Here is a 21,321-nt window from a genome sequence, read left to right on the forward strand (position 1 = left end):
CAAAACAAGAATATGTAGCTAACATTGGGCCTACTATAATGATCATGTTTGTAACTGGTGCTTCCCTGCTTCATAATTCTAAATTTCTCTAACAATGAAAAGAATACCTAGTTTAGTTTGAGTTTCTCTGAGTTAAATATATTTTTAGTAGTTGGTTAGGTTTAAGAGAGGAAAAATATATCATTTAGGATGCAAAATTCCCTCACATACTATTCTCATCTTAAATACCAATATTAGGCCTACTGATATTATAAACTCGAACTGGAAGGAGATTTTCTGAGCACAAATTAAAATTGAAAATGTATTCTAACATATATATTACAGGAGCATTATGATTCATATAAGGAAGAAGAAGATAAAGGAGTTTGAATATCACGCATAGATGAATATAACAGTTAAACAGGTAGTTTGATTAGTGTTTTCTAGTGCAAAGTAGGAGTCAGCCTAGTCAAACTTCTCTGGAACAGCATACTTAACAATTTTTTTATTATAAAGGAGATGTGAAAACACGGATAATGGTATTAATAAATCATTTTTCTGATATTTGTTAATAATTCGAAAGCATCTTTTGACCTAAAAATAGATGGCTTTATCGAGCTTTATCAATCATATTTTCAAGATTCTAGGCCCGTGTTTATCGAAATTTTAATACGGGCACACAGTCTGTAAGAACAAAATGTGCGCTTTTTCAGAATAGATGTTTAGTTCTTAAGAAATTTCCCTAATGAAATGAAAAACGCCAAGAAGAAGAAGCAGCCTAAACGCCAAGGACTTTAATATTACTTATCCTAAACACTGAGAATGCCACGTCCATACATCCCTGAATCCACCACTCTGTAGTCCATTCTCGATTATGGTAATTTTATAACATTTCAATTTCTACTCACTTGTGAAAAGAAATACCAGATCCTTTCTGATAGCGATTTGTACCATTGAAAGCTGCACAAGAGGTCACCATCGTGAATAGTTTTCTACTCCACACTTCGGCGTACGGCTTAACTTACGCCTACCCTCCTTTAATATCGCCGATCAATGTAAGCTCGCACTAATCACAAAAATAGTTGTCAGTACTATAAATTATCACATAACACAAACACAGATCCGCTAACCGATAGGAATCACCATGAAAAACGCACAAGGAACTGTAAACATCACAACGTGTTAACCATGCATTCGAATTTGAAGTGCCCGCAACATGACGATGAGCGAAGGGATTCAATTCTCCGCATAGCACCAGCGCGCTCTGTGAGTCTAGATAAGTAATATTAAAGTCTTTGAGAAGTACTAATATCGACGGTAGATAAGGAAAGGGTAAACACAAAATATTATAATACAATTTTGCGAGAGCATTTCGCTTAAGTCGGGTTTCGGCTAAGCGAAGTTCGATCAATCAGTCACTACTGATATGCATTTAGGGCAGTCGTCCAGGTGGCAGATTCCCTATCTGTTGTTTTCGTAGCCTTTTTCTTAAATGATTCCAAAGAAATCGGAAATTTATCGAACATCTCCCTTGGTAAGTTATTCCAATCCCTAACTCCCTTCCTATAAACGAATATTTGCCCCAATTTGTCCTCTTGAATTCCAACTTTATCTTCATATTGTGATCTTTCCTACTTTTAAAGACACCACTCAAACTTATTCGTCCACGGATGTCCTCCCATGCCATCTCTCCACTGACAGCTCGGAACATACCACTTAGTCGAGCAGCTCGTCTCCTTCCTCCCAAGTCTGCCCAGCCCAAACTTTGCAACATTCTTGTAACGCTACTCTTTTGTCGGAAATCGCCCAGAACAAATCGAGCTGCTTTTCTTTGGATTTTTTTCCGGTTCCTGAATCAAGTAATCCTGGTGAGGGTCCCATACACTGGAACCATACTCTAGTTGGGGTCTCGCCAGAGACAAATATGCTCTCTCCTTTACATCCTTACTACAACCCCTAAATTCTGCACCCTTTATTTACAATCATATTTATGTGATTACCCCAATGAAGATCTTTCCTTAGTATATTAATACCTAGGTATTTACAATGATCCCCAAACGGAACTTTCACCCCATCAACGCAGTAATTAAAACTGAGAGGACTCTTCCTATTTGTGAAACTCACAACCTGACTTTTATCCCCGTTTATCATCATACCATTGCCTACTGTCCGTCTCACAGCATTATCGAGGTCATTTTGCAGTTTCTCACAATCTTGTAACTTAATTATTACTCTGTACAGAATAACATCATCTGCAAAAAGCCTTATCTCTGATTCCACTTCTTTACACATGTCATTGATATATATAAGAAAACATAAAGGTCCAGCATTCTACTACACCACTGATCCAACAACAACAAACCCTGAGGCATGGCAATGGTAAACATAGAACCCTATGCTATGATCCTAGACCATCTTGCCTAACCACACTGCCCCTACAATGAAGTGATTATAACCTCACCTAGTACTCAATTATAAATCAACTCCAGTTGTGTGGGGATGTGAAACCACTCACAATAACTTACAGAAAACTACAAGCAATGAAAAGCAGGGGAAATTAAATTATCAACCACTAACTGTTAACTCACTATTATATAAATAAATATTAAAAATTGCACGTCAAACCCTAAGAAAACCCAATCACTAGATACCAAAACTAATGTTATTATAAATTATTGTTATTATTACAAATTATTAGTATAGTCTGACTCTATGGCTGAATGGTCACCATTGAGGCCTTCGGTTCAGAGGGACCCGGGTTCGATTTCCGTCCGGGTCGGGTATTTTAATCGCGTCTGATTAATTCTTCTGGCTCGGGGACTGTGTTTTTGTGTTTGTCCCAGTACTCCCCTCTTCATATTCAGACAACACACTACACCACCAACCACTACAGAAACACGCAATAGTGATCACATCCCTCCATATAGCGCTGGCGTCAGGAAGGGCATTCGGCCGTAAAACATGGGCAAATCCATATATGCTACACAGTTCGCACTCGTCACCCCATCGATGTGGAAAAAGCTGTAGAAGGAGGTTACAAATTATTAGCATAATTATTTTACATTATTATCGTTAGTAGGAATTATGTTATTATTAATATTAATACGAATCATTAGCACGAATTATTATTCTGGTCCCCAATATGATCCTAGACCATCTTGTCTAACCACACTGCCCCTACAATGAAGTGATTATAACCTCACCTAGTACTCAATTATAAATCAACTCCAGTTGTGTGGGGATGTGAAACCACTCACAATAACTTGCAGAAAACTACAAGCAATGAAAAGCAGGGGAAATTAAATTATCAACCACTAACTGTTAACTCACTATTATATAAATAAATATTAAAAATTGCAATTCATTAACTTCACACAGTGAGTGTTTCAACCTGACTTTCACACAGACACTCTCTTGAGTTAATGTTAGGCATGTTTAGGATCTGTGAAGCTCACTAAACTGAAATTAGCTTTCTGTTCAGCTCAGGAGAGCCTGCTAGCCATATAACCTATGAAACTTCCCAGAAAATAAGCATAAATCACATGGTCGATTGATGTCATGGCACAACTCCCTTAAATAACACAATGAACTTGAATACTTGGGTAAATAACACATGAACTTATACTTGGGTCTGTAGACATGCCCACGAGGCTTCCATCCTTAGCACAGGAGTAATTAGACACATTAAAGTTCAAAACTAGGCCTGGTTCAACATAGTAGAATGATGTTCATAAAGAAAGTAATTAACAAATGTTCAACATCTATTTGCCTTGGGCGTAGTAGAATGACACCCAAAAAATATACTGGAACTTATCTCCTGAAGGGAAACACTGGTCATCAACTGCCGTTTACTTACTGAAGACATTTCACGTGCAACTACCTCGCAAGGCTTATCTTACCGAAGGCTCTAACACCACCTATGGAAACCTCATAGGGCTTATTAAATGGCATAACAATGAAAATCCACAGCCTGTTTCGAGTTACAACAGGGTCAGGAATGGAATAAATGAAACCCCATCTAGTGGTGAGGATAGGAAGTGTGCCGGCTGCTGAAGCCTGTCGCACTCCTCTGGAGCAATGATTAATGACTGACAGATAAAATGAAATGATATTGGAGAGTGTTGCTGGAATGAAAGATGAGAGGGAAAGCCGGAGTACCCGGAGGAATGTTAAATGGCATAACATCCTGAATAATGCCTTACTGGGAAACTTCTATACACCGCAAATACACATGGCTTGCTCTGTGGAAAACATCTATTGATGACAGGCACACCTATCCAATTACAAAATATTCAGGAGAAATAAATCAAGAACTTCATTCACAAAAAGCTACATCTTATCAACATGGAAGTAGAGAAACCTAGGCATAATTCGAGCACTGACTAAGCATAATTCAGATGAGTTAGAATTAATGCATGAAGTTACCTTAGAGTTCTGATTTTTTGTCAGATGACTCGCATTTTATACTGACAAATTATTCTTATAAAACACATGACATCCACACCACCTCGGAGAAACAAATGTTGGTTGCTACCACAAACCTTGCCTTACAGATATTAGGAGGACCTTACCACTCTAAATAAAGGCAAAACTCTACAGTAACATCCCTAATTTTAAACCTACAGTACTAGTCCACATGCTTTCAAACAAATTTAACTGGATCAATCTTGGCAAACAGAACCAACAACTATCATGAAATAAGTAATATAATTTACTCACATTATCCTGGGGATCATTCGTTACCTTGGGAGAGGCAACATACCTCTAGAATAGGATTCTTTGCCATAGCTTCATATTTTTAATTATTCGTCTTGATCATGTTGATTGATATTATTAACATTTCTGGCACTGATGTGAAACTTTTATTGACATATGCACTGTGGAAACCAATGGATTAGAATTTAAACACATACAAATATATAATCATACGCAATATTTCTTCGTCACTGGAACATTCGCAGCACATTAAAATTGTAGGTTTAATATACGCATCGAGTTATGTTCCACAGAACCGCAACGAAGTTCATCGGCCGGCTGCCTTCTTTCCTCGGACGATACAAATATTTACGACACAAGTCGACGACACTTCTCATATAATGAAATGCGGAAATGAAATGGCGTATGACTTTTAATGCCGGGAGTGCCCGAGGATATGTTCGGATCGCCAGGTGCAGGTCTTTTGATTTGATGCCCTTAGGCAACCTGCGCGTCGTTATGACGATGGCATGATGATGAAGACGACAAATACACCCAGCCCCCGTGCCAGCGAAATTAAACAATGATGATTTAAACTTCCCGACCCTGCCGGGAATCGAACCCGGGGCCCCTGTGACAAAAGGCCAGCACGCTTACTATTTAGCTATGGAGACGGACACAAAATGCGGAGACTTTCTTATACAAAAGTTCTCCCATTACTATACGGAATACATCAAATTGTATGACTTAATATAAGTTTCATGAGTTCATATTACACACATCATTACTGGTACAATAAAGGTTTATAGTAATTCAAAATTATTACTATGTCTTTTTGGAAGGTAACCATATAAATTCTCAGAGTTCCACATTACGTAGATGTATTCGTTCTGTAAATATATCTAAGCCACAAAGTAGTAACTTATCGTTAGTATATTTCACATTCACCCTTTACCTCTCATCAGAACACACAGTATAACTGTTGTTATCATGAGTCGGAGACAGCCTTCCAAACATGACAAAAAGATCCATTTTTCTCGGACGTCGATCCCTGAATGCAAAAGCTGACTCCTGCCAACTACAGGGGTTTACATCAGTGCCGCTCGTGGGATCTAGGTGCGGGAGGTTTAAATTTAGCGTCGCCAATTTGATTTCAATTTTCGATTTTTCCTGGTTCAATATACCTTTAGTTCGAACACTTCAAATAAGATCTTACATTATGTCCCATCAATATCTGCCAAAATAGGCTGATTTAAATGTTTTTGAGCCCTAAAGTTCCGTAGTATCACACGGCTTCTCATTTTCTCAATTCCAAAAGTAATGCAGGGGTAACATTAGATATGCCGTTGAACTGACAAGTAGCGAATTATAAAAATGTACTGATATGGTTTCAGTTAGCTATTAGTTTGACACCCATAAAATTCACTACAAAAGTGATGTAGCGTATATTACTCATCTACAACGCAGTAATCTTGTCGACACGAGTGAATTGGCGACAACATTTTCCTCGCCAGATTAAGATAATCGAACATGCTGAAGAATTTACACATGAAGTAACACAATAATTACTTAATACAGCCCTCGTCAGAGGGCGCACTATGTACGTATATAATTATTCATTTTTATATTGCCGTTTTCTAACACGAAGTACCTATTTTACATATTCTGCCTGTATTTTACCAGCCTACTTTGACAACCTTGAGCCCCAAAACACCCGGGCTCTATCTAGGATTAGGATTGAAAAAAGTTACTCACGGCTTGAAAGGAGATCCAGTAGCTAATGTGGAATAATCCGAGGGAAATTGTAATCGGAATGAGCACAGAAAGTTGTCTTTACCCGTACTCTATGCCCTCAGCTTTGACTTCTCAATCCTACATGGAGAAATATTAAGCATGGTGGGGTTCCGAGAAGAACATCCGAAGACAGGGGTTGACAGAAGGAGCTACGTGACTCGAAAGCTATTTCGATTGACACAGCATTTGTAGGTTATTTGATTATTATATAATTTATAATATAAATGATGCTATTTTATCGTCATCATTATCAACATTCACGTGAGAGCCACCTGGGAACTGAACACAAAAGGCGAAGGGAAGTAGGGCTTGAGGGATGGCGGTGGACACTGAGTATCTCGTCACCTTATTGTATTATAACTTGGTCTCTCCATCACTCTTGCGCTGTCCAACTTGATCCTGCACATTCTAGCTCCTCTTTCCCTCATCTCTTCCACTCTTTACTTTCTGCTTTACTCTTTCTTGGGTTTTTTGCAACCCTCGCGTGATGTGATGTCATGTTTGACCGACTCGCTGTCTGCAAGGATAACTTCTAACTTCTCCGTAATTTGCTTTCAACTCCCACAGTAGGTGTGTGCCTCACAGATTCCTTGTGAGAGGAAGACAACTCATCTTATATTGTTTTTCCTACCATGTGTCTTGCTATGAGAATTTGATTCCCAAAACGCGCAAAACTATATGCCTACAGTATATCCATATTAGTACAGTAATATACAATGAAGCCATGTATTTAAGAAAAAGGCAAGAGAAAATAATTTCTTGACTTTTAAAAGCCTCAGTTAATCATATTTTTGTGGGTCTGTCTATTCATTATCTATGTAGGGCAAATGCCTATTTAATTTTTATTTTTATTAATAATAAAATAAGTCACGATCCTGACGCATTACATTTTAAGATTAAATGTTGAGTAGAAGGAGAAAAATACAGTATTTTATTTCACTTCACCGGGCGAGTTGGCCGTGCGGTTAGGAGCGTGCAGCTGTGAGCTGGCGTCCGTGAGATAGTGGTTTCGAGCCCTGAAGATGGTTTTCCGTGGTTTCCCATTTTCATACCAGGCAATTGCTGGGGCTGTACCTTGATTAAGGCCAAGGCCACTTCCTTACCATTCCTAGACCTTTCCTGTCCCTTCGTCGCCATAAGACCTGTGTCGGTGCGACGTAAAGAAAAATAGCAAGAAAAAAAGCATTTCTCTTCACGAATGAGGGTTGAAATATAAAATAACAAACGGAGTAAATTTTTTCGTGAATGTTACCGTAACTTAAATACTCATAGCTACATCATGATGAATGTAACAAAAGGATGAAAACACCAGCTTGCAGTTTTACGACACCGATGATATTGAGATCATAGTCTCTAGACCTCTAGTTTTACGACACCGATGATATTGAGAGCATATTCCCTAGACCTCTAGTTGTACGACACCGGTGATATCAAGATCATAGTCTCTAAACGTATAGTTTTACGACACCGATGATATCAAGATCATATTCTCTAGACCTCCAGTTGTACGACACCGGTGATATCAAGATCATAGTCTCTAGACCTCTAGTTGTACGACACCGGTGATAACAAGATCATAGTCTCTAGACATCTAGTTGTACGACACCGATGATATCATGATCATATTCTCTAAACGTATAGTTTTACGACACCGATGATATGGAGATCATATTCTCTAGACCTCTAGTTTCACGACACCGGTGATATCAAGATCATACTCTCTAAACGTATAGTTTTACGACACCGATGATATGGAGATCATATTCTCTAGACCTCTAGTTTTACGACACCGATGATATTGAGATCATAGTCTCTAGACCTCTAGTTGTACGACACCGGTGATATCGAGATCATATTCTCTAGACCTCTAGTTTTACGACACCCAATGATATCTAGATCATAGTCTCTAGACCTCTAGTTTTATGACACCCAATGATATAGAGATCATATTCTCTAGACCTCTAGTTATACGACGCCAAATGATATTGAGATCATATTCCCTATACCTCTAGTTTTACGACACCCAATGATATTGAAATCATATTCCCTAGACCTCTAGTTTTACGACACCCAATGATATTGAGATCATATTCCCTAGACCTCTAGTTTTACGACACCCAATGATATCTAGATCATAGTCTCTAGACCTCTAGTTTTATGACACCCAGTGATATTGAGATCATATTCTCTAGACGTCTAGTGTTACGACACCGATGATATTGAGATCATAGTCTCTAGTCCTCTAGCTTTATGACACCGGTGATATCGAGATCATAGTCTCCAAACCTCTAGTTTTACGACACCCAATGATATCAAGATCATTGTCTCTAGACCTCTAGTTTTACGACACCCAATGATATTGAGATCATATTCCCTAGACCTCTGGTTTTACGACACCCAATGATATCTAGATTATAGTCTCTAGACCTCTAGTTTTACGACACCCAATGATATTGAGATCATAGTCTCCAAACCTCTAGTTTTACGACACCCAATGATATCAAGATCATAGTCTCTAAACCTCTAGTTTTACGACGCCGGTGATATCGAGATCATAGTCTCTAGACCTCTAGTTTTACGACGCCGGTGATATCGAGATCATAGTCTCTAGACCTCTAGTTTTACGATACCCAATGATATCGAGATCATAGTCTCTAAACCTCTAGTTTACGACACCCAATGATATCAAGATCATAGTCTCTAAACCTCTAGTTTTACGACACCCAATGATATCGAGATTATAGTCTCTAAACCTCTAGTTTTACGACACCTAATGATATTGAGATCATAGTCTCTAAACCTCTAGTTTTACGACAGACAATGATATCGAGATCATAGTCTCTAAACCTCTAGTTTTACGACACCCAATGATAATGAGATCATAGTCTCTAAACCTCTAGTTTTACGACACCCAATGATATCAAGATCATAGTCTCTAAACCTCCAGTTTTACGACGCCGGTGATATCGAGATCATAGTCTCTAAACCTCTAGTTTTACGACACCCAATGATATTGAGATCATAGTCTCTAGACCTCTAGTTTTACGACACCCAATGAAATCAAGATCATAGTCTCTAGACCACTAGTTTTACGACACCCAATGATATTGAGATCATAGTCTCTAAACCTCTAGTTTTACGACGCCGGTGATATCGAGATCACAGTCTCTAGACCTCTAGCTTTACGACACCCAATGATATTGAGATCATAGTCTCTAGACCTCTAGTTTTACGACACCGATGATATTGAGATCATATTCTCTAGACCTCTAGTTTTACGACACCTAATGATATTGAGATCATAGTCTCTAAACCTCTAGTTTTACGACAGACAATGATATCGAGATCATAGTCTCTAAACCTCTAGTTTTACGACACCCAATGATAATGAGATCATAGTCTCTAAACCTCTAGTTTTACGACACCCAATGATATCAAGATCATAGTCTCTAAACCTCCAGTTTTACGACGCCGGTGATATCGAGATCATAGTCTCTAAACCTCTAGTTTTACGACACCCAATGATATTGAGATCATAGTCTCTAGACCTCTAGTTTTACGACACCCAATGAAATCAAGATCATAGTCTCTAGACCACTAGTTTTACGACACCCAATGATATTGAGATCATAGTCTCTAAACCTCTAGTTTTACGACGCCGGTGATATCGAGATCACAGTCTCTAGACCTCTAGCTTTACGACACCCAATGATATTGAGATCATAGTCTCTAGACCTCTAGTTTTACGACACCGATGATATTGAGATCATATTCTCTAGACCTCTAGTTGTACGACACCGGTGATATCGAGATCATATTCTCTAGACCTCTAGTTTTACGACACCCAATGATATTGAGATCATATTCCTTAGACCTCTAGTTTTACGACACCCAATGATATTGAGATCATATTCTCTAGACCTCTAGTTATACGACACCAAATGATATTGAGATCATATTCCCTATACCTCTAGTTTTACGACACCCAATGATATTGAAATCATATTCCCTAGACCTCTAGTTTTACGACACCCAATGACATTGAGATCATATTCCCTAGACCTCTAGTTTTACGATACCCAATTATATCTAGATCATAGTCTCTAGACCTCTAGTTTTATGACACCCAATGATATTGAGATCATATTCTCTAGACGTCTAGCGTTACGACACCGATGATATTGAGATCATAGTCTCTAGACCTCTAGCTTTACGACACCGGTGATATCGAGATCATAGTCTCCAAACCTCTAGTTTTACGACACCCAATGATATCAAGATCATTGTCTCTAGACCTCTAGTTTTACGACACCCAATGATATTGAGATCATATTCCCTAGACCTCTAGTTTTACGACACCCAATGATATCTAGATTATAGTCTCTAGACCTCTAGTTTTACGACACCCAATGATATCGAGATCACAGTCTCTAGACCTCTAGCTTTACGACACCCAATGATATTGAGATCATAGTCTCTAGACCTCTAGTTTTACGACACCGATAATATTGAGATCATATTCTCTAGACCTCTAGTTGTACGACACCGGTGATATCGAGATCATATTCTCTAGACCTCTAGTTTTACGACACCCAATGATATTGAGATCATATTCCTTAGACCTCTAGTTTTACGACACCCAATGATATTGAGATCATATTCTCTAGACCTCTAGTTATACGACACCAAATGATATTGAGATCATATTCCCTATACCTCTAGTTTTACGACACCCAATGATATTGAAATCATATTCCCTAGACCTCTAGTTTTACGACACCCAATGACATTGAGATCATATTCCCTAGACCTCTAGTTTTACGATACCCAATTATATCTAGATCATAGTCTCTAGACCTCTAGTTTTATGACACCCAATGATATTGAGATCATATTCTCTAGACGTCTAGCGTTACGACACCGATGATATTGAGATCATAGTCTCTAGACCTCTAGCTTTACGACACCGGTGATATCGAGATCATAGTCTCCAAACCTCTAGTTTTACGACACCCAATGATATCAAGATCATTGTCTCTAGACCTCTAGTTTTACGACACCCAATGATATTGAGATCATATTCCCTAGACCTCTAGTTTTACGACACCCAATGATATCTAGATTATAGTCTCTAGACCTCTAGTTTTACGACACCCAATGATATTGAGATCATAGTCTCCAAACCTCTAGTTTTACGACACCCAATGATATCAAGATCATAGTCTCTAAACCTCTAGTTTTACGACGCCGGTGATATCGATATCATAGTCTCTAGACCTCTAGCTTTACGACACCGGTGATATCGTGATCATAGTCTCTTGACCTCTAGCTTTACGACGCCGGTGATATCGAGATCATAGTCTCTAGACCTCTAGTTCTACGACACCCAATGATATCATCACAGTCTCTAGACCTGTCTTTTTTACTTGACGGGTGATACCGAGATCATAGTCTCTAGACCTCTAGGTTTACGACACCGGTGATATCGAGATCATAGTCTCTAGACCTCTAGCTTTACGACGCCGGTGTATCGAGATCATAGTCTCTAGTCCTCTAGCTTTACGACGCCGGTGATATCGAGATCATAATCTCTAGACCTCTAGTTTTAAGACACCCATTGATATCATCACAGTCTCTAGACCTGTCGTTTTTACTTGACTGGTGATATCGACATCACAATCTCTGGACCTCTCGTTTCTACTTTACCGATGATATCGAGATCATATGCATCAGACATCCAGTTGTACGTCACTGATTATGTCGAGATCACAACCATCGGACTTCCGGTTTTACATGTTCTACGTATTGTCCGTGTCACAGGTATGTGAGACCTCATTTCAAAAATCACACATGCATTATTTGGTTATCGAACCACAACCGCATTTGTAAGAATCATATAAGGATATCAACAGCTGACATGGCCCCATTTGGTACTGAAGGATTAATTGATTCTCGATATATATTTATATTGCTATTAAAGAAATTCACAATTCTTGCATAAAGGAATGTCCTAGATAAATGTTATGATTTTCACGATCTTGCATTAAATGTATTCATTGAGATCACTTATTTACCTTCAGTTAATTTTGGCTGCCGATTTTTTGAATAAATATACACAATTCTTGTGTATCTGGATATGCTTTCCCACTTATCTCAACTTTCACTTTGAAATTGCAGTAATAGTGTAGGATTCTTTCCAAGCTCTGGACGCTTTTTTCCCAAGTAATAACAGTTATCCGTGTTATCATAGACCATTTTAGTCATTTCCACACTACCGCAAATTTACTTTATATTACGTGACGTTTAAAATACACAAGTAGTATTGATACTATAATAAGTATAATTAAATGTAGCTGTTACTGCTCAACTCTCAGTAGTGTAAGTGTATGATATTTGTGCTGGCCTAATCGGAGGTTAAATCAGTTAGCTCGGATACTTCCTCGTAAGCTCTTTTCAGTATTCCTCATCGCGCAGGTTGTGAGAGAAGCCCAACCAGCCAACATGTCCTTATACCTCGGTGCTAACATGAGGTTCATCTCGTTGCCCAAGACTCCACTGGAGTGAATGTATGGGTGGACTGTATTTTTCAAACCGAGCGAGTTGGTCGTGGGATTAGGAGCACGCAGCTGTGAAGTTGCATTCTGGAGATAGTGGGTTCGAACCCCACTGTCAGCAGCCTTGAAGATGGACTTCCGTGGTTTCCCATTTTCACACCAGGCAAATGGCTGTACCTTAATTAAAGCCACGGCCACTTCCTTCCCACTCCTATCCCATCGTCACCATAAGGCCTATCCGTGTCGGTGCGACGTAAAGCAACTTTTAAAAAATGTATTTTTCAAAATAAAATGTTACCTCCCTATGATTGGGATTCCTCGTAAAAGTGGAGACCCTGTGGCTATAACTATACATGCTTGCTTGAGTAGATTGTTGTATAATTATACAGGACTCTCGATGCTTTACGTATAAGCTGGAAAAATCGAATGTGAAAGTCGAGGTGATACTTGTACGAACAGTTCATCACAATGGAAGGAAGGTATGCATAATGAGGAGGTAATGCCTAAGTTAGGAACACGTTGGATGAACTTATGAATATAAACTAGCTACGACAATATGGTCATTTGAAGCAGATACCTACCTAAGAGAAGAATGAATTTGGCTGTAGAGTTTTAGAAAAACAGAAAACAGTAGTTATACTATGTTTTTAATGAAGTAGAAGAAGCCACAGTATAAGCTGGAGGGGCCTGTTTCATTCACACAGGTTGCAGATAGACACCTGAAAGGCGTAAAGACTTATAATGAAAATCTGTGATTTGTTGTGTCATCACACCTAAATGATTACCGTTTCTCTGTTCCAGTTGCTCCTGTATGCAAGCCATCCCAACAGAAGGTACACGGCGTAGCACGTCAAGAGGCTGCTAAGATCCTCTGCGAGTTGGAGGCGAATCCTACTGACGTTCACTTCGTGTGGAAGTTCAACAACACCTCGGAGACTGTGGACATCCAGGCATCGCACGTCACGGCGGACAGGACTCGCAGTGTGGCTACGTATACGCCCATGACGGAGCTAGACTACGGCACACTGCTGTGTTGGGGTCGCAATGAACTGGGGATGCAGAAGGAACCTTGTGTTTTCCATATTATCCCAGCAGGTAGGAGTATCCACAATGTTTATCTTCAGCCAGCTGTGCAAAACAGCAACACCTCACTTTTGATTATGTATCCTCAAACAAACCACTCATTTTCAGATTTATTTTCCAGAATGTCATTATGATGTTGAGGTTATAGTAAAGGAAGTTTTCCTTGATGAAGTTTTAGAGACCCTGCGATAGGGTATGAGCTTTTTGCGGCTGTATTTACGACATTAATTATACAGGAGTCGCCCATTTGAAAGTAGAAAACATCACACAGCGTCATTAACAGATAGCTGAACACACTCTTAAGATCTAATACTCACAGAACGTGCCTCAGCACCTGCCAAATGCCTCATCCCGGTTGACTCCACCTTCTCGGATATGTAGTCACCAACAAATTCACTTCGTGGCTTAAAAACAACAAATACTGTCCATTCTATTTAAACTGAAAGTACAGAACACAAAAGGTTCGCTCCCAGGATGGCGCCGTAATAACTGTTAACTGATGGGACACAAACCATAAGTGGTGTGCATGAAAAGTGATATTCTACTTCGGAAAACTGACTGTATGACCTACTAAGTTAAAAACAATAATCGCTTTTAGACAATGACTCTCAAACTCTTTTATGAATTTTTTGTTCACTTAGTATGATTATCAGGGCCCAAGTCATGAGGTGGGCAGATCTCCTAGCAGGTACAATAGTAGCAGTGAGAGTGTGGGAGGAAGTTAACACTTCCGGCTCGTGGTAACTAGCATCATCTGACGTGCCCGCCACTCAACAATATTGAAGACTAATATTTTCACCCACTATCGGCAGCCCTGAAAATGGTTTTCCGTGGTTTCCCATTTTCACACCAGGCAAATGCTGGGGCTGTACCTTAATTAAGGCCACGGCCGCTTCCTTCCAACTCCTAGGCCTTTCCTATCCCATCGTCGCCATAAGACCTATCTGTGTCGGTGCGACGTAAAGCCCCTAGCAAAAAAAAATATTTTCACCTTTTGAATCTTATTTAAGGTTTGGAATTTTATATCATAAATGCCTGTAAATGTAAAGTCCAAATACACAGATTAGTAACTACACCATAATAACAGGGATAATCAGCCAGATTCCACACTCTCACTATGTATAATAGGGCTTACGATGAGGAATTTTTCTGAGCCAGTCAATGAAATAATGATAGCAACTGTTACAAGGAACTTGTAATTAAATTATTCAGTCAAAGTATCTCAGCAAACAAGAAGCGTTAAACGTTAGAGTTGTCTCTCGCTATTAATACTTACCCCCCATTTTTTCTGATCCTGGTAGCTTGGCATTAACTAATACTATAACATCTTATGTCCCGATTGCGTATCTAAATTTTTTATTTGTTTGCAGTGTCTGGGAAGACAAACAGATCTTTTCTTACAAAAATGGGCAAAGCAGTCGTTTTATTGACGTGTTACGTTGTATTGTAACATCCAATAGCTTCCTCTGCTCGTTCAAGTGTCATATATATTGCTCTCTCCCAAACTGATACCGGCCAGGGGACCGCCACCGAAAAAAATAGGTCACAAAATAGCCGTCTCGAGGATAAAGTAAGTCAGTGGACTGAAGAAGAGAAAAAATTCACTTCAATGGATGTGGAAAGTGTAAGGAAAGGCAGAGTTTCAATCTTTAAAGTAGCCAACTTCTGCTGTTCTATGAAGTTTTCACACTACACCTTCCCAGACAAGTAAATAAAGTAAGAACGATGATACGGAAATTGGTCACACGTCCGTAAAAGTTACAAACTGTAGCAGAGGGGAAGAGAGACAAGCACTCGATCAAACCCAATACCGGGTTACAGTTGACAAGACCTCATCCGTCTTAGTATCATATTTTCCCACTAGTAATTACCTGCGGGTTCGCTCGCGTGGATTTTGTAATTTGATCAAAGTAATCGTTCCTCGGCATTGTACTAAGACATTATCTGAAAATTCCTAAAGTATAAAACTCGACCAAAAATTAAGTTTCATTTACCCCAGAAATTCTTTGTAAACCCTGTTTGTGGTATTACCTTTTGGGGCTAAGACGACCATGCGACATGGAACTGTACATGTGAGAAACAGTCCTCTCTCAAGTCGGAAAAATAAATACATGTTTCTTTACATTTCAAGGAGATTCCAAATACCTATTCCCACATCTGTAACATCTTCAGTTGTTGAGATATACACAAGTATCCCCATAAAAATAATTCAACCCCTTGGTGAGTCCTTCCCCCACCCCAACCCCCATCCAAGTGTATTTTCCGAAAACAAAAATATATATTTCTTTATTTTTAAAGGAGATTTCAAATACCAACTGTCACGTCTGTAACACCTTCAGTTTTTAAATAGAAGTATCCTCATAAAAAATAATTCAACTATTTTTCACTTCTTTTCACCCCCCGTTAAGTGCGTTCTCCGAAAACAAAAAGGTACATGTTCCTGTATTTTTAAAGGACTTCCAAAATACCAAGATTCTTGTCTCTAACATGTTTTTGTCATATCATGTAGATATGCCGGTACTCATTTTAAAAATTCACCCGCTTTTCCAATTCTTTTCAGACCCTTAACTGGATTTTCCCAAACCAAAAAAGGACGTGTTTCATTATTTTTAAAGGAGATTCCAAATACCAATTTTCACGTCTTTAACCTTTTTATTTTTTTGAGATATAATTACCCTCATACAAAAAATTCAACTAATTTTTCAATTCATTCACCCCCTTTAAGTGGATTTTCCGAAGACAAAAGAACGCGTTTTTCTTTACTTTGAAAGAAGATTCCAAATACAAATGTTAATGCCTCTAACATCTTCAGTTTTTGAGATATAAGAATCCTCATGAAAATATTCAAATCCTTTTTCACTCCACTCCCGGCCGTTAAGTTGGTTTCCCCTACCCTAAAAGGCGTGTTTCTTTATTTTTAAAGGAGATCCAAATACCAATTTCCACGTCCGTAACCTTCAGTTTTGAGATATAAGTTTCTCCAGAAAAATAATTCAATTTTTTACTTCCTTTCACACTCCCCATTCAAGTGAATTTTCCAAAAACAAACAGTACCCGTTTCCTTAAAAGAGCTTCCAAATACCAATTATCACGACTGTAATATCTTCAGTTTTTGAGATATATGTATCCTCGTAAAAGGAATTCATCTCCGATTTCATGCCCCCCTACCAAGTTGATCCCCCTCCCAATTGCGTGTTTATTTTTTAAGTAGATTCCAAATACCAGTTTTCAGGTTTAAAACATCTTTAGATTTTACATTTTCATACAAGTAATTCAACTAATTTTCCAAATTTTTCAAAGGTTTTTTCCGAAAAGCAAAGAATACGTGTTTCCTTATTTTTAAAGGAGATTGCAAATACAAATGTTCACGTCTACAACATGTTAAGTTTTTGAGATATACTGTAGATATGCTAATTTTAAAAATCCACCCCCTTTTTCTGTTCCCCTTAAGTGGATTTTCCGACAAAAAGGATTTATGTTTCTTTACTTTTACAGGAAGTTCCAAATACCAGTTTTCAAATCTGCAATATGTTACGTGTCTGAGATAATTTGCAGATATAGTATTTTTTTTAAAAATCACCCCGTTTGTCACTCCTGTTCACCCCCTATTCATCGGATTATCCAAAAACACAAAAATACGTGTTTTTATTTCCAAAGGAGATTCCAAATACCAATTTTCATGTCTGTAACATCTTCAGTTTTTGGAATATAAGTCTCCTCATTAGAGGTGTTCAACCATTTTCCCCCTTTTTCACCCCCACTTAATGGGATTTTCCAAAAGAAGATTCCGAATACCAATATTTACGTCTGTAAACTTTTAAGTTTTTTGTGGTATAGATATCCTCGTTTCAAAAATTCACCCGTCTTTTCACCCCTTTAGCGACGGAATATCAAAAAATCCTCCCTTAGCGAGCACCTACACCCTGATATAAATGTTTCCCCAAAATTCAACTTCTTTATGTCCAGTAGTTTTGGCTCGGCGATGATGAATCAGTCAGTCAGTCAGTCAGTCAGTCAGTCAGGACATGTTATTTTAAATATACAGATTTATAGTTTGTGCGAGGGAAAGTTGGTAACCATTGAAATTGTAATTAGTTTTGTACGAGAACAGAGTAACTGGTTTCCCAAAATAACAATTATGTTTTGTTTCATTTGCCTAGAATCCACTATGTATATTCTGACAAAGTTAGGGATTAAATGAAAATAACTCGGTAATATGAACATGGTGATAATATGAAATTGGTTCAGCGCTGAAGGGGATAGGATTAATTTTGAAAATATCATTTACATTCGCAAAGTAAACTGGATTGTCGCTTCACTACCAAGGCTCAAAGTTGCCGCATAAATCCCCAGGGATATAATATCATTTTTATTGACATGATGAGCAGAAATCAAGCAGGGTGTAATGCCAGCAGCTCTCGTATTGACTAATCCAGGTTAATTATGGCCATTATCTTTGTTCTGGAATGTTGGGCTATTACCAGTTCTGTCGTTAGCAAGCTCCTTTCGTTGCCGGGATGGCTGTGGCTCAGAACATCCTGTGCTTGGTATATTCTTTGGACTTTCCTATTTGCTATTGTGCATGTTATTTGTTTTACGTTTATTTATTTATCTTTGCATTTTGTAAAATAATATACATCTTCTTAGCACTGATTAAAAGCTACTCACAAAAATATTTTTCTGTATTTATGGATTACAACATATAATATTACCCATATTGGTCACCCCGACTTGATTAACGGAACGAAGTGAGATTTGTGAAGTGTTAAAATGAACAACACCGGAGACAAAACTAATCCACCACTAACCTCAGCGTCGAATGAAGTGGAACTTGTACATATTTCAGTGAAGGTTCCGCCGATTTGGAAAAAAAAACATATAGGTATGGTTCCTTCAAGTTAATGCACAATTTACTACATTAGGTATCAAAATTGAAACCACGAAATTAAATCATATCGTTGCATCGTTAAAAGCGGATGTCGTGGAATTAATTTCAGACGTTTTGACGCAACCCTTCACACATCTTTAAACTAGGCTAACCCAGGAATTCGAAGAGTCAGAACATAGGAAAGTGACGAAACTGTTAACAGAATTAGAACTAGGTGACAAGAAACCAACTCAACTCTTACGAGAGATGCGAACTTCAGCCGGTATGCAGGTTAAGGATAATTTCTTAAAAACCAAATTTATGCAGCTTCTTCCCGTTACAGTAGTTCCATACTAGCTACCAGTAAAGACGACCTTGACACCATAGCCACTATGGCTGACAAAATTATTGTATTTTCCCCACCCGGATGGAATATGTGTGCTCAAGCTATGCAGTCAACATAACCTTGTGTGATCAATAGAATAAACGACACCGGTTACGATCGTTTTTCAAGACTGGAAGCACAGATCGCTGAATTAACATTACCCATCAATGTAACGTTCTTCAAGGAGTAGCTCATTTTTATCACGGCCCTCACAAATTAGTAGATCACGATACAGGTCGAGGGCGAGGTCAACCCAGCGTTTTAAACCAAATGGAGCACACTGCTGGTATCACATTAAATATCGCCACAGAGCGAAGAAATGCCAGGGCCTATGCTCATACCAACCACCTTCCTCCCGGCATTCTAATAAGCATTCAAACTAAAACGCTCCACACTAGCGGCGGCAGGTGACCGAAGCCGTCCTTCACGCCACCTGTTCTTTCCAGACATAAGCAGAGGATCGTAATAGGCCAGAAGGAAACAGATCGTAAACTTTATGCAGCAAACGGTTCCTGTATTAATACTCACGGCGAGCGTCTATTAGGACTCGGCCTAGGTTTACGGCGCAATTTAATATAGAATTTCCTGGTTGCAGACGTATAATCACCGATCATAGGAGATGACTTCATTCATCATTACAAACTTATAGTAGATCTAATGAACAGGCGACTCATTGACTCGATGACCTCAACAGCGGCACCTGGTGCACTGATTAATGACTCAGGCATACAATCAGTTCACTTATGCCACCAGACCAAAAACATGCAGTCATCCTGAAAGATTTATCCCATTTACTTCATGAAAACATTCATTTTGACACCCCAGACACAACTGTTTTTCACACCATTGTCACCGAAGCACATCCTGTAGCAACAAGGGCACGACGACTACCCCCATAAAACTGAGGAGAGCCAAAGCAGAATTCCAGCAGATGATTAACATGGGAATCTGCCGACCTTCAAAAAGCACCTTGACAAGTCCCCTCCATTTAGTTCCCAAGAGAGGCGGTTCCTGGAGGCCTTGCGGAGACTACCATGCTCTCAGTGTCATTACCAAGCCAGACAGATATCCTGTTCCTCACCTCCAAGATTTTAACAATCAACTGGATGGGATAAGAATATTTCCAAAGATAGATCTAGTCAAAACTTATCACCACATCCATGTACATCCAGGTGATATATCCAAGACAGCAGTGATAAATCCATTTGGGTTATTCGAATTTTTATGACTCCCATTTTCGCTTTGAAACGTGGCCCACACTTTCCGAAGATACATCGGCACTATACTAAAAGACCTAGATTTTGTATACTGTTACATAGACGACATACTCGTCGCATCATAAGACGAAGAAGAACACAAGAAGCACCTTCAATTGCTCATCGAACGCATCAGTAAGTCCAACATCAGAACTAACCTGAATAAATATATCTTCAGTTCCACAGAAGTAACATTCCTGGGATATATGATATCTGAAGATAGAATCAGACCACTGCCAGAGTGAGTACAATCCATTATAAACTTCCCGCTACCTACAACATTAAAAGAACTTCGTCGATTTCTTGGCGTCATTAATTTCTACCGAAGAGCACTTCCAGACTCAGCCAAGAAACAAGTAAAGCTTTTGAACCTTCTCTATGGCGCTAAAGAAGAACGATAAGAGGAAGATTGATTGGACAGAAAATCTTCGACAAGCCTTCAATCTCCTACAAACTAGCCTGGCAGACTCAACACTTCTGGCCCATTCATCTTCAAATTTCCCGCTACATTTGATAGTTGACGCCTCAGATTTTTCCATTGGTGCATCTCTACAGCAAATCAAAAACAATAATTACGCCTCAGATTTTTCCATCAGTGCATCTCTACAGCAAATCAAGAACAATAATTTGCAACCATTAGTATTCTGCTCCAGAAAACTAACAAGTGCAGAGAAGAACTACTCAACCTATGATAGAGAACTCCTCGCT

General features: G+C 38.8%; 1 protein-coding gene across 1 annotated transcript in view; it reads left to right on the forward strand.

The window, feature by feature from the left end:
* The window catches only part of LOC136863575 (uncharacterized), a 633,079-nt gene that overhangs the window by 470,062 nt on the left and 141,696 nt on the right, over positions 1-21,321 (forward strand). The window contains exon 5 of the mRNA XM_067139956.2: positions 13,824-14,117. Within this exon, the coding sequence (XP_066996057.2) occupies positions 13,824-14,117 (294 nt within the window). The remainder of the gene's footprint in view (positions 1-13,823; positions 14,118-21,321) is intronic.

The sequence above is a fragment of the Anabrus simplex genome, chromosome 2, assembly GCF_040414725.1.
Source record: "Anabrus simplex isolate iqAnaSimp1 chromosome 2, ASM4041472v1, whole genome shotgun sequence".
Classification (NCBI taxonomy): Eukaryota; Metazoa; Arthropoda; class Insecta; order Orthoptera; family Tettigoniidae; genus Anabrus; species Anabrus simplex.